This window comes from Neophocaena asiaeorientalis, unplaced genomic scaffold, assembly GCF_003031525.2.
Source record: "Neophocaena asiaeorientalis asiaeorientalis breed wild unplaced genomic scaffold, Neophocaena_asiaeorientalis_V1.1 scaffold132, whole genome shotgun sequence".
Classification (NCBI taxonomy): domain Eukaryota; kingdom Metazoa; phylum Chordata; class Mammalia; order Artiodactyla; family Phocoenidae; genus Neophocaena; species Neophocaena asiaeorientalis.
Window position 1 is genome coordinate 802,354 of NW_020173393.1, and position 14,770 is coordinate 817,123.

At 48.2% G+C, this 14,770-nt stretch overlaps 1 protein-coding gene across 3 annotated transcripts in view; it reads right to left on the bottom strand.

Moving 5' to 3' along the window:
- The window catches only part of EYA2 (EYA transcriptional coactivator and phosphatase 2), a 176,926-nt gene that overhangs the window by 159,137 nt on the left and 3,019 nt on the right, over positions 1–14,770 (bottom strand). For 2 of the 3 annotated variants that reach the window (XM_024746874.1, XM_024746871.1), the window contains exons 2-3: positions 5,093–5,135; positions 1,502–1,644 (exon numbers count right to left, since the gene is read on the bottom strand). In XM_024746874.1, coding sequence (XP_024602642.1) covers positions 1,502–1,644; positions 5,093–5,135 — 186 coding nt within the window. Of the gene's footprint in view, positions 1–1,501; positions 1,645–5,092; positions 5,136–14,770 lie in introns of those variants that run through there. The other variant, XM_024746873.1, reaches the window with a different exon arrangement.

The following is a 14,770-nucleotide window of genomic DNA, read 5'->3' on the forward strand; positions in this document are numbered from 1 at the left end:
AAACCCCCAGTGTGATGGTTAATCTTATGTGTCAACTTGGACCACAGGGTGTCTAGACATTTGGTCACACATCATACTGTGTCTGTGAGGGTGTTTCTGGATGAGATTAATTTGAATCAGTGGACTGAGTAAAGCAGATTGCCCTCCCTGATGTTGGTGGGCCCCATCCAATCAACCGGAAAGCTGAATAGAACAACAGACTAAGTAAGAGGGAACTCCTTCTGTCTGAGTGCTGAGCTGCGACATTGGTCTTTTCCTGTCTTCAGACTCCAACTGAAAAATGAGCTCTTCCTGGGCTTGGGCCTGCCGGCTTTCGGACTAGAACTTACAACATCAGCCCTCCTGTTTCTCAGGCCTTCAGACTCAGGCTGGAATGACATCCTCTTCCATCTCCTGGGTCTTTAGCTGGCCAACTGCAGATCTAGGGACTTCTCAGCCTCCATTATCGGGTGAGCCAATTCCTATGATGCATGTATCTCTCTGTCTCAGCTCCATCCCATTGGTTCTGTTTCTCTGGAGAACCCTGACGAATGCTCACAGGGACAGGTGAGCAGTGGATGGTGAGCCTAGTTCACTGAGCCTCCAGTTCTTGGCAATAGCCTTCTGTCAAGGTTGCACTGTCTCTTGTTTTTGCCTTCCCAGCATCCATATTTCCTTCTTCTGATACCACCACTGGGTTTTCCTTTAAGAGAACCATCCCTTCCTCATATACAATCCATATGCTTCACCCTCCGATCACCTCCCTCACCTCTACCTCCTTGCTTGTGCCAAGGGTCAACACTGGATTCTGGTGGAACTACTGGGAAAGATGAGATGTGCTTCTGCTGAGCGTGCTGAGCTGAAAGCATGCAAACCTGGAGTTGACAGGTACAATCTTTGCTGTCACATGGGAAGAACCCATGTGGAGGTAAAGACAACTCAGAGGAAAACATCTGAAGATGGAGTGAGACATCTTCCTCGTGATATCATTCAAGCACCTGGATCCAGCCATACCTGCTATCAGTCGTATCCCCAAATTTACCAGTATGTGAATCATTAAATTTCCATTTTCCCTAAGCCAGCTTGGGTTGTGTCTTACTCTTGCAGTCAAAAGAGGTCTTGATATAGTCTCTAGATCTTGAACCATATATATATATATATTTTTGGCGGTATGTGGGCCTCTCACTGTTGTGGCCTCTCCCGTTGCGGAGCACAGGCTCCGGACGTGCAGGCTCAGCGGCCATGGCTCATGGGTCCAGCCGCTCCGTGGCATGTGGGATCCTCCCGGACTGGGGCAGAACCCGTGTCCCCTGCATCGGCAGGTGGACTCTCAACCAGTGCGCCACCAGGGAAGCCCTAGATCTTGAACCGTATTTAAAGTGTCTGTCCTTCCCCTCTATCTCCAATCCAAAATTAGGCTGGCTGCATTATCATTCTGCATTTCACTGAAGCAACAGGGCAAAATAAAGACCATGATGGTGGGGATCCCAGGGGGAAAGCAAGAGCTTGGTCAGGTACTCACTGTAAGAAGGGATTCCATAGGCTTGTGCTGGAGGTGGGTAAGCTGTGTAGGGCGTGGCCTGCTGGATCCCCGCACTGTACTGAGTCTGGCCGTAGGCTGCCATGGCAGTGGGATGCTGGCTGTGCAGGACACGTGGGCAAGGTCTGCACGGAAGGAGAGAAGATGAAATCTCCAAGCCCAAGCCCAACCCAGCATCCCTCCCCTCTTATTCTGGTATCACCACCACCGCTATTTTCCTTTGGGGGTATTCTTTTCTTTTCTTCTTCTTCTTATTTTTTGGCCACTTGGCTTGCAGGATCTTAGTTCCCTGACCAGGGATTGAACCTGGGCCCCAGCAGTGAAAGCACCGAGTCCTAATCACTGGACCGCCAGGGAATTCCCTGGGTATTCACTCTTTCCAGGGGAGAGACAGCTTACATGTTCATCAAATCCTATTTCATTTTCCTTTCCTGGGCACCAGGAAGATTACATTTCCTGTCTCCCTTGCAGTCAGATTCAACCACATGACTGGGTTCTGCCTGACAGAATGCATAAACCACTCATAGGTCTGGCCAATAACACCATCCCCTCTCCTCTTTCGGCAGCAACTGTGGAGGGTACCAGTTGAGAGGGCGGAGCCAACAGAGTTACATCCTGGATCCCTGAGTCAGCTTGTGGAGGAGAGGTGTGCTGGAGAGTTTCCTGGGATTCACATTGGACTTTATATAAGAGACAAACCTTTGTTGTGCTAAGCCACTGAGACCAAGGTTTATTGATTACTGCAGTATAGTCTATTCTACTGTGACTATCTACCCTAATTTAGACACCTTCCCAATTGATTGTAGCTTTGACAGCATTGTCATTCAAGATGCCCTGCTCCTGGCCATGGGGTGGGCACATGGTACAAGATCATCCAATCAGACTCTATTCTGGGAATTTACATCTTGGGCTGAATAATTCATTCCAACAACCACATTCTGAAGAGACTGTTTTTTAGTTCCTTCCCATTGCCTGGATCCTAGAAGCTGTCCTACTCTTGGTCTTTCTCAAGGCCTGATTATTCCACTTTTGCTTCTATTGTGAGCTACTCCAGATTTTCCAAAAAAAGTCCTTTTGTGTTTACATCAGCTGGGGTCTATTTCTGTTACTTGCAACCAAAGAAAGAAAATGGATTCCTTACTCCAAGATGAATAATGGGTTTCATGCAGGGCTAGGATTTAACGGGTCACTGACCTAAGACATCTGGAATATAATGACTGCTAGTGATCACTGTGCTCTGACCACGGGCTACGAGCTGTGTCACGTGGGCCTAATATGTGCACCGAATCGCATCGGATACTGATACCAACTCTCTGGGGTAGAGGCTCTTCTAACTCCCATTTTAGAGAAGAGAAAACTGAAGTTCAGAAACCGCAAGTCACAGCTAGAAAGTGGGAAATCTGGAACTTAAACTCGTAAGTCTGACTCCAGAGCCCACACTTGTAATCATGAAGCTTTGCTGCTTCTCAGTGATGGGCCTGGGATTGACTCAGTCCTGTATTTATTGCTCCTGTAGGGAGCAATAAATAAAGTCAAGGTAGGTTGTTATAACAGGAAGGGGACAAGATGGTGAATCTACGGATATAATTTCTTTGGCCAGTGCAATTTTTTCTTAATTTGAAGTTGCCAATATTTTAAAACCAGAAGATTCACACACACACACACACACTCTCTCTCTCTCTCTCTCTCTCTCTCTCTCTCTCTCTATTTCCCTCTTCTCTTGCAAAGCACATGCTTTGGAAAGCCTGGGTCTGCTCTGTGTGCTGCCATCAATTCTTGGGCCTACGATACGCCAGGCACTGTCCCAATTATTGCATGTAGACTGGCTCATTTAAACCTGATAGCAACTGTGACAGCTCTTGGAGGCAGTTACTACTCCCATCCCCATTTTACAGATAAGAAAACTGAGGCAGAGAGAGATGAAGGAACCAAAAGCACACAGCTGATACACAATTTGAACCCTGGCTCCAGAGGCCACGCCCTTAACCACTCCACCTCTCTACAACCTGACAAACTGTATCTAACTATCCTGGCCACAAGTTTATCAGTAGGTGGTCACGAGATTCCCAAACCTGTACCTGATTCCATTTTGATTACATCACCTTAGTAAAAACCTGTTGGTTTCCAGAGCTCCTCCTACATACGAAGCCTGATGGCAGGCGTGAGACAGATGCAAAAGTTCGCGGAATTATAAAAACATGTTCTCAGGCCCTCTTTCTTTTTGACAACTACTGTGCCGAAGGGTTGGGGAACTTGTTCCAAGATGCATAAGAAACTTGTTTGCGCTGGAGACGCCAGAATCAGTAATGGAAGGCATTTCAGCAGTCAAGATTCTTACCATGTGAGGTGCTTGGAAACGCATCTGGAGCACTGGGACTTAGTGCTGAGCAGAGAACCTTATTTGAAAATGTTCCCAACTTATACCTGTCTTTGGAAGTAGAAGGTGGAAATTGGAGATGATCAACTCCTGCTTCCCATCAAAACCGATGTGAAATTCTCGGATTAAACTGGGGCTCAAGTGAAAAGCCAGAGAGAGGACAGTGGAGCTCTCTAACCCCAAGGCCATAAAACAAGTTAGGTAGATTTAACAGACCTCAGTTGCTACCGACAACCCCCAAAACATCTTCTGGAGGGAAAGGAAGGCTGAGAAAGTGTGTTCCTTATAAACAGCTTCTACGGTCTCATCCAGAGAGAAGCATGTCCAGCTATGGAGGAGCTGAGTATCCAGACTGAGGGCCATGCTGACCGTCCTGCCAAACCCGGGGCTTCTCACACTAGGGGGTGCGGATGGGCAGCCCCTGAGGACCCTGGGTAAGCCCTGTCCAGCACTGGGCTCCCACTAACCCCTGCGCATGGCTCTGGTGGAGCATTTGTACCATCCACTCTATTGAGATCTCTGATCTACTGGTCTCTGTCCCCACTAGACTGGAAGCTCTCCGAGGGTAGGGACTGTGTCTCACTGATCTCGCGAGTCTCCAGTGCTCCTATGAGATTTGGTACCAAGGAGTGTTGGGTGAATGTTGGAGCAGGAAGAGGGAGGAAGGAGAGGGGAGGAGGGGGGAAGAAGGATAGAGAGGGGCAGGGAGAGAAAGATGGGGCAGGAGGAAGGAAGAGGAGGGAGAGCACAAGAGAGAGAGAGAGAGAGGGCAAAGAGAGAGGGAGGGAGACAGAAAAGGAGAGAGAGGGAAGGAGGGAGAAAAGACAAGAGAGGGAGAGACAGCGAAGCAGGAAGGGAGAGAGGAATTGAGAAAGTCTGTGATAGGAAAGGACAGGAAGGAAAGGAGGAAAAGACTGAAAAAAAGAAGAAAGAAGAAAACAACAGCCAACACTCTCAGGAAAGCCTGCTCCAGACCCCTTTCTAAGCGCCCTTTATGTGGGGCAGGCATCATGACTGTCCCCCTTTTCCAGATGACGAGACTGAGGCCTGGGGAGGTGGGGTCGTTTGCTCAAGGTCACTCAGCCAGTAAGAGTAGTGCTGGGATTCTTTTCTAGGGAGTCTGGTTCCAGAGCCTCTGCCCTCCAAGAAAGAGAGAGGGAGAGAGCGTGAAAGGGAGATAAAGCAAGGGTACTCACCTTGCAAAGAGCTGGGACACACTCAGAGCCGATGTAGTGATGCCTGGAGGGGAAAAAGAAAAACATTTGAAGGGCTTGAGCTGTCAGAGCGATGTTCCCCAGAAGCTATGACTTCAGACGCCAGGTTGAGGGGGAAGAAACTCATAGAGTTGCTGCCAGGGACTTTCTCAACCACACAAGCTTATCTGAGGCACACCATTGTAGCACTCTCCTTCTTGAAAACCTTTTCTGGGTGTGCTTTGTCTCCAGATACTAACTGAAGGACTACGTATAAAGAACCTGTAGCATCTTGAAACATCAGAGTAGAATCCGTCTCCCCACCCATTGTACAGATGGAGAAAGGAGGGCAAAGAGACAGAAAGAACGTGCTTGAGCCACGTAACATGACTAGTTGTCAGCTGGCGCCATTTCTACTCCTGGATGAAGACCCACTCCCTTCCTTGCCTTAAAGGCAACCCCAGAAACCTAGAAAGGCACACACTGGTTGGCTCTGATTATCCAACACCTATTTTCCTTCTTCTTCTGATGTCACCTTGATATTCCTCCTCTCCTTCCCCAGTTTCAGTTCACTGGGTTCAGGTGGGGCTGGCCCCAGCACTTAGGGGAGGCACATCTTGGATTATCTCCTAGGCTCCAGCTAGAGTGTGGGGCAGGGAGATGGAAGGGGCCTGAGGTCCTGATACAAGCGCTCTACACTGTATCTCTGGGCACTCAGCCTCCAACCATGGTTGGGAAGCAATAATCAGGAGATGATGAAAACGTGATAGGATTTTGCTGGGACAGACATTTCCAAGAGGGTAATTTTACAAACGAACAGTCCACTGGGGAGGGTTTTGTGCTGTGTCATTTTAAATAACACAGTACAATATGCCCTCAGCGTGGAGCCCTGGCAAGTTCCAGATGATGTGTCTACTGATTGCACCAACCTGCCGATTCACACTCCCTGGTATGTAGGGCAGTGGCTGAGGTGTCCCTGTGCCTCCTGAGAAATGCCCCAAGCCCTCCAGAGCTCTGAGCCTCTCTGTAAACCAACCTGCAATTCCAACTCTAGCACTCAGTAAGTAACGAGACTTCGGGCAGACTGCCTATAGTCTCTGGGCCTCAGGGTACCCTCCTGCGAAATGGGGAAAAGACATTTATCTCACAAGGATGCGCGAGGATTAAATGAGACGATGATGATGATGATGGCGACCGTATGCATCATTTACCCAGTGCTTGTTACATGCCAAGCTGCCTTCTAAATCCATTACCTGGATTATTCTAATCCTCATAACCACCCCTTGAGGAGGGTTCTCTTCACGTCCCCATGTTACAGACGAAGAGCAGGAGGTGCAGAGTTTACGTAACTCACTCAAAGCCACACAGGTCCTAAAGGGTGGAGCTGTGATCTGAACTCAGGTGCTGGCTCCTGACTCTGGCTTCCCAACCAGGACACAGCAGCCCACAATGACAATCACCATCATAACAGCAACCAGCACCCGCTTAGATGTTCACCATGTGCCAGGCCCGTGTTAACTGCCTACACGCATGGACTCATTTAATCGTCGTGGCAATGCTACAAGGTCGACAGTGTCATTATCCCCATCGCACTGACGAGGAAGCTGAGGGTCCAAAGGCTAAGTGCCTTGCTCAAGCCACACAGCCTGTGGACATGGGAACTGGGACTTGAACCCAAGGGCTGTCTGAGTCCCAAGTCCATCTCCTTAATCACCTCCCTGGCAGAGTCACATTCTGTTCGAGTCCCAAGCCACCGGGGTGAGAGGGCGAGTCCTGAAGTCCAGCTGGTCCAGTGGGAAAGAATCTGCCTTACAATGCAAGGGACGTGGGTTCAATCCCTGGCCAGGGAACTAAGATCTCACATGCCACGGGGCAGCTGATCCCGCGCCACAACTACTGAGCTCGTGTGCCGCAACTAGGGAGCCCGCGTGTCGCAAACTATAGAGCCCATGTGCCCTGGAGCCTGCGTGCCACAACTAGAGAAGAGAAAACCTGCATGCCACAATTAGAGAGAAGCCTGCGCGCTGCAATGAAGAGCCCACGCACTTCAACGAAAGATCCCGCGTGCTGCAACGAAAGATCCCACGTGCTGCAACAAAAGATCCTGCGTACCGCAACTAAGACCCGACACAAACATAAATGAAATACAAAGATAAATAATATATAAATCTTAAAAAAAAAAAAAGGCTGGACAGCATTAGCGTTTATTGCTCATAGTAAGGAGGAGTTGTGGGATACTTTTGTTCCAGTTGTAGACGTGAGAATGTGTTGTGTGTGCTGAATGCCTGTGTAAAAATATGTTTCTTACTATGTGTCATATTTTTAAGAAGTCGGGACAGCAGGGATCTAACTCCAAGGAAAGGTGCCGGTGCACAGTAGGTGCTCACTCGCTGCTCGTTTCCCTGCTCCGGGTTTCCTGCCCCAGGCAGAGCCTCCCACATCCCCTTTCTCCTCCTCCCACAGGATGGTCTCATTCTGAAAGAGCCCCAGTCTCATTACTGGTAAAAGCCCATGATTTGAGTTATGTTTAGTAATATATAAGTTACTGAATTAAACATTTTGAATATGTTTTCTTTAATAAATATGTAAATATTCATAAAAATCGACATCTATGGAAACAGTCCTAGGGGCTTAGATTAACTCGGCATTCTAGAAATCTGAAGCAAGCATCTCCCCCAGCCCCCAACCTCTGCACCCTGATTTGCATGTTCACCTCGCTCCCCCTCCTCTGTTCCTCTGAACTGTTATGCAATCAGCCTTCCCTACCAGGGCAGTTCTCCCTCTCCTGCTGTGCAAACCTATGGTCCTCTTCCACCCCAGCAACCCCCAGGAAGACTGCAAGGAAGAAACAGGCATTTAGTCAGTGCTAAGAGATTTTCCTTCTGCAGACCGTGTGATTTTTGAAAAGCACAGGCTCTTTTTTCTTTTTTTAAAACTGGTATCACATTTAACTTTTTTATCCTGGGACACTTGGGAGAATTGAGAACCTGGGAAATGAACGCATTATATATAGATAGAATAATCTCCTTCCCTTTCGTTCCCTCCCTTTCTTCTTCCTTTTTTCGCTGGCAAGGATGGCACAGACCTCATGGAGACTCCTGACGGTCCATGCCAATGTAGGGCCCCCAAGCTCCTTCCCTTCCTCAGGGACCTGGGGTGGGACTGTGTAAAGGACAACCATGCTCAGTGCTTTGCGTGCAAAGGTGGAGCAGGGACTCCCCAAGAGCAGAGAGCCTCTCTCTTCCTCTGAAGCTCTTGCTGTGGTTCAGGGCTGTTAGTCCGCAGATGTCCTGTGGACCAGGAGGCCATCTGTCATCTGCGTACTAGGCAATGGGCCTGACAGTGATTGTGTGGGCAACGCACGCTCCAGCGTGAAAGGTGGAGGAGTGGGCATCATTGTTTAAGTCGCAGGAACAACCTCGTCCTCAACGTAGCCCAGGACGTCTTTCGGTGATCCCCTAGATGCCCTCATCACCACTTTCTGGATGCTGTTGTGTTTGACAGCTTCCTCCAAATGGTGAGTCAGAGCCAGACAGACACACTGAAGTGGAGACATGGGAGGCCATGCCACAGAGCGTCCCATGCAGCTCAGGAATGATCTGGCTCATAGACACGGCAATGCCAATTGGATGCAGGCACGATGCTCTGGACAGCAGCACAGTCATAGTACCTCAGCTTGCCAGAGGGGCAGAGAGGGCGTGGACTGTGGTCATGAGTCCCTCCATGATGCCAGTGTCACAGACCCAGAGGGCATGCTGGCAATCTAGGGGGAGTGGTCATACTTCTCCTGGTCACTCCATCACAAACATGGAACCCTCAGCATAAGGGCAGATGACCCTTTGACTTCAGTCCTCGAGTGAGCCCCAAGCATATTCAGGGTGGTGAAGACACCATATGCAGTAGAAGCAGCAGCCCTTTGATACTGGTAAGATCTGGTGCCTGGTAGATGGAGATGCCCTTCCCACTGACCACAGGCTCCTGTTCTCAAACTTGGCAGTGCCATTGAACTTACTTGATCAACAAGACTGCGGTCAGTGGCGGAATCACTGATGGCAACTTGTATCCATGTTGCCAGTGGTGAAAGCAGCCCTGGTGACCTGACTCAATGTAGTCAAATCTATTTATTTCAAGCTTCACCATGTGTCTCTGAGGGATGTGGCTAGTACACAAAATGGGGCAGCCGGGAGGGGCAGAGAGCCTCCTCCATTTACTTGTGAATTTAAAACTCTAAGCCCCTCCTCCTGCCCAGGTTCCAATGGGCGAAGGGAGAAGGATTAGCTAAACAGATGGCCAGAGCCTCAGAATGAGCTCGTTCATTCGTTCATTCATTCATTCATTCATTCACCGCCTGCCATGTGCCAGCAAAAGCAGTCAGGGTTCCTGTCCTCATGGACCCTCCAGTTTTGTGGGGGAGATAGGTGGTAAACAAATACTTAACTAGATAAGGCAAGTACTTAATTACAATGATAACAGGGTGCAAAGGAAGGAAGTGGATGACACAGAGCAGAGCACCTGGAACATTCATATGCACAGGATTCGCCTGGGGATCTTATGAAAATGCAGACTCCAGTCTTTAGGTCAAGGAAGCTACCAGGTGATGCTGACATGGCAGGCCCGGAAACCAGACTTTGAGTAGAGAGGGTTTAGACCACAGGCTAATGAAGAACTGCAAATTACGAAAAAGTCCCAATTCTGGGTTCATAAAAATAAATCTCCATTCCAGAAGTCACAAACTCAAACGCCTACTGGGGCCAAGAAGGGAATAGAAATGATCTGCTGTAATATGAGGAAACCAGAGCTGGGGTCTGTGTGTCTGAGCGCACGTGTATTGTGTGTGTGCATGACTGTGTGATGTGACTTACCCAAAGACACACACAGCTGGTTCATTCATTCATGCATTCAACAGTTGCTCACCATGCACCTACTGTGGACCAGATCTACAATCCAAATCTCATAATTTGTTATCTTAATGTTGCTTCCCAAAAGAAAAGCACGTGGGCTGAAAGGGTCAGACCCAAATTCAAATCCTGACTCCGCTGCACTCTAACTGTGGGCTCTGAGCCCATCACTTCCTTTCTCTAAACCTCAGTTTCACATCCACAAAATGGGGTACTACCTCATCCCTGCAGGGCTGTCCCAACGATGGATCGCAGGAGGCAGGTACCTGCCAGATGGTAACTGCTCAACACACAGGAGCTATTATTAGTCTTCTATTCTCCTGGGGCCCTTGCTTCGGCCACTTCAATTGTGAGCCCAATTTGAATGCTCACACGTTTTTTTTTTTTAACCTCTCACTGGGAGGATTAAGAAGCTAATGATTCTAAAAGAAGCAACCACTATTATATTGCCTAATTGGATCCCAGGGGCCACTTCTAACTGATCCCCCATGAGATGAGACAATTTCTAATGCAAGATGTCTCGAGGAAGGTCTTGGCTACAAAAGCTGCGTGTCTGTAAATTTCATCAGCTCATCTCCTTAGTGTGGGTGCTTTAAACAGCACTCAGACCAGCGTCAGAGACAGCAGGAGGGAGCACTGCATTAGGAGTTCAGCATGTGCGCCCCACAGGTAGAGGTCGTTCTGGGTGCTGAGGCCCCCAGGAAGCAGGCTGAGAAAGGCTTAAAAGTGGGAAAGGTGAAACTGACCTGTGGCTCCCCAGGCCAGACCTGGGCAAAGCTCTGGGCAGCTCAACCTGGCTTGGGTGAAATGAAAGAAAATCTGCCAGCCCCTGGCTAGAACCGGTGAGACTGAAACTGGAAATTACACCATATCATGCCCAGGGCAGAGGAGGGGCAGGCAGTCTGAGTGAGGATGACAACCCAGCTTGTTCTGCCGGGAGGTGATTTCACCTCTCCGAGGAAACACTTAATGAGATTATAGCCTCAGCTTTTGCAAAATATGTCTGCATTTCAAACGAAAATAATTTTTTCTCGATTCAGCTGTGCTTTCTTAGTTCCATAACTTTTTCCCTCCTCCTTCCAGAAGATGGGATACAATTCAAATCCAAATTTCCCTTAAATAGTAATGAATGATAGCTTATATTTCTCAAGTGGTTCCTACAAGCCAGGCACTCTGCTAAGGACTACTTGGGCCTTATCTCTTCTATTCCCCATAACAACTCAACGAGGAAGTTGTTCTCTCTACTTTATAGATATGGAAAATGAGGCAAGGGGAAGTTAAAGAAACTTTACTAAGGATTCAAAGGCAATATCAATCTGAAGTTATCTGTGGTTCCTAAAGGTTACTCTATTCATCCACCACCCACCCATCACCCATCCATCTACCTACCCAACCATCCACCCAACGTCCATCTACTCACCCACCCACCCACTCACCCACCTACCCACCGATAAATAATTTTTAAGGACCTACCATGAGCCAGACACTGAGCTGTCTGCTAATTAAGAACAGAAATTTAAATACATATGTAGGAATAAAAAATTGTCTTTGTCCTGGAGGAATTCACCACCTAGAGCAATGGTTCTCAACCTTGGGTGCACAGTACTGGGTGCCTTTGGAGAGCTTTAAAAAAATTTCATTGCCTGGGTCACACTTTGGACCAATTAAATCAGACTCTTTGGGGGTAAGATCTGGACATGAGCATTGAATTTTTAAAAAAACTTCCCAGGAGAGTCCAATGTGCAGACAGGTTTAAAACCAGCCCTGGAGGCTGGTTCTCAAAGTTTGGTCCCTGGACTGGCAACATCAGCGCTGTCTGGGAATTGTTAGAAATGCAAATTCTTGGGCCCTACCACAAACCGTTACAGAATCAGAAATGCTGGGGATGGGGCCCTGCAACCGGTGTGCCAAAAGAACTTCCAAGGTGGTTTTGATGCACAAGAGAATTTGAGACATAAATATACATACTTAAATTATAGAAATATACATTTACACATATGTAATGCATCGAGAAAGTCTTCCATAACAGGAACACAAAACAGTGGTTACTGCTGGGGAGGGGAGGTGACGACTAAGATTGGATGGATGTGGCAAAGGGGGATTTGGCCTGATGTTCAAGTTTTTATAAGGATCGTGTATTTATGTATTACCTGGTGACCAGAAATTGGATTGTCTTAAAAAAAAAAAAAAAGAGGAAAGGGAGGGTGCTGCAGGCAGGGGACACAGCATGTATTAAGGCTGTGAGATGTCATACCACAGGGGGCTCACAGAGGGTAGCACTCATTCAATCACCCTGTCCTATAGTCCTGCAGAGTGCTCTGTCTTCATTCCTTCCACAAGTATTTTTTTTTTTTAATGGCAAGTATTTTTAAAAATTGAAGTATAGTTGATTTACAATGTTTCAGGCGTACAGCAAAGTGATTCACTTATATATATATTCTTTCTCAGACTCTTTTCCATTATAGGTTGTTACAAGATATTGAGCATAGTTCTCTGTGCTATACAGTAGGTCCTTGTTATTTATGTATTTTATATACAGTAGTGTGTATCAGTTAATTCCAAGCTCCTAATTTATCCCCACCCCCCTCCCCCTTTGGTAACCATAATTTTGTTTTCTATCGACAACTATTTCTTAAGTACCTACTATGCGTCATGCCTTGTTCTCAGTGGTCAAGATACGCAGGCATAAAGTGGGCAAGATCTGCCTTCAGAGAACTTACATTCTGGTGGGGAGGCAGACAAACAGCAAGTGAATAAACACATAACTTCCGGCAGAGAGTGGCAATATGAAGAAAATACTAAACAAACCAAATACTGTGGCTGAATGTTCTGTTGGCTCTCCCCTCAAACCTGATCCAGAATCTGGCCTGTTCTCATCACTCCATCACTACCACCCCATCTAAGCCACCTTGGCCTCTCACTTGGGTTATTGTAACGCCTTCGTTGCTACCCGGGCTCCCATTCTGTCCCCACCCGCAGTCCGTTCTCATGTGCAGCCTGAGGGAGCCTGTCTATCTGTAGATCAGATTGTCCCTCATCTGGTCCCAACCACACCCCTCCGCCACGGCTCCCATCTCACTCAGGGTAGAAGCCAAGTCCCTCCAATGGCTCACAAAGTCCAGCATGGCCTGACCCTGGGTATCTCTCTGACCTCAGCTCCCCGTCACTGGCCCCTTGCTCACTGGGCTCCAGCCACATCAGCCTTCCTATTGCTTCTCAGTGCTCTGAAACCGCTGCTGCCTCAGGACATTTGCATTTGCTATCTTCTCTGCTCCTAAGGCTCTTCATCCCTGTGACCAAGAAGTGCCCGCCCACACCTCCTTCAGGTCTTTATTCAAGTGTTACCTTCCCAGTGACATCATTTCTAGCCACCCTAACAAAAACTGCAACCCCATATCGCTGCATTTCGCATCCCACCCTGCTTTCCCCCCTTAGTACATATCACCATCCAGCATGCTATATATTTTGATATATATATATATTTTTTATGTGTGTGTATGTATGTGTGTGTATAAAACATGCTATATATCTATTGTTGTCATCAGACTCTTGCCCTGCCAGCACCCTAGGCAGGGCTCCAAGAGGCAGGGGTTTTGTGTTGTCTTCCTAGTACTTAAAACAATGACAGGCACGTGTTTGAGTGAACATTTGTTGAATGAATGAATGAATGAATGAATGAAAAAATGATTACTTTTGATAGGAAAGACCTCTCTGATGAGAACTGAAGGATGAGGGGATGGTCCTGCAGAGATGGGGGGAAGCCTGGTCCAGGCAGAGGAACAGCAAGTGCAAAGGCCCTGATGGCAGAATCACGCTTATGAGTTAGAGCAAAAGAAGTAAGGCCAGGGGCTGGGTCCAGTGAGCAGAGGTGATGGGGTAGAGATGAGTCTGAGAGGCTGGCAGAGACAGGCAAGTAGAGCCCACTTGGGGACTTCCCTGGTGGCGCAGTGGTTAAGAATCCGCCTGCCAATGCAGGGGACATGGGTTCGAGCCCTGGTCCGGGAAGATCCCACATGCTGTGGAGCTACTAAGCCCGTGTGCCGCAACTACTGAGTCTGTGCTCTACAGTCCGTGAGCCACAACTACTGAGCCCACATGCCACAACTACTGAAGCCCGTGCACCTAGAGCCCGTGCTCTGCAACAAGAGAAGCCACTGCAATGAGAAGCCCGTGCACCGCAATGAAGTGTAGTCCCTGCTTACCACAACTAGAGAAAGCCCGCGTGCAGCGACGAAGACCCAGTGCAGCCAAAAATAAATTAAAAAAAAAAAAAGTAGAGGCTACTTGGCCAAGGGGAAGGAATTTAGATCTTACTCTATACTTTTTTAAGACACCAAGTCCTCTCCATATTTTAATTCATTTTATCCTCCCATCAACTCTATGAGGTTGGTGGCATAATTATTCCATTTAACAGAAGAGGCAAATGAGCCCCCAAGAGGTTAGGTCCCTAGACCAGAGACTTACAACTGGTAGGAGGCAGAGCCAGAAATGCAATGGGAGCCACCGGGGGGCTTTTGGGGTCCACGATCCCCCCACCCCAGAACCCCCCAGAGTGTAGGCCTCACGGCTCATGGCTACTGGGGTTCTCCTTGGACCTGGACCCTTGTAGTCACTCAGTAACATTCACTCTGTAACAGAAGGAAGGGCCCAGGAGGAGGGAGACCAGAGGCCAGGCAGGAAGGGCAGCTGAGTCTGGCACTTGAGGCCACAACTAGGGTGGAATGTCTCCTGCAGAGTCCTGGAGCTCACCGCCCATGTCAACAATAAAGAGAAAGAAACGTGT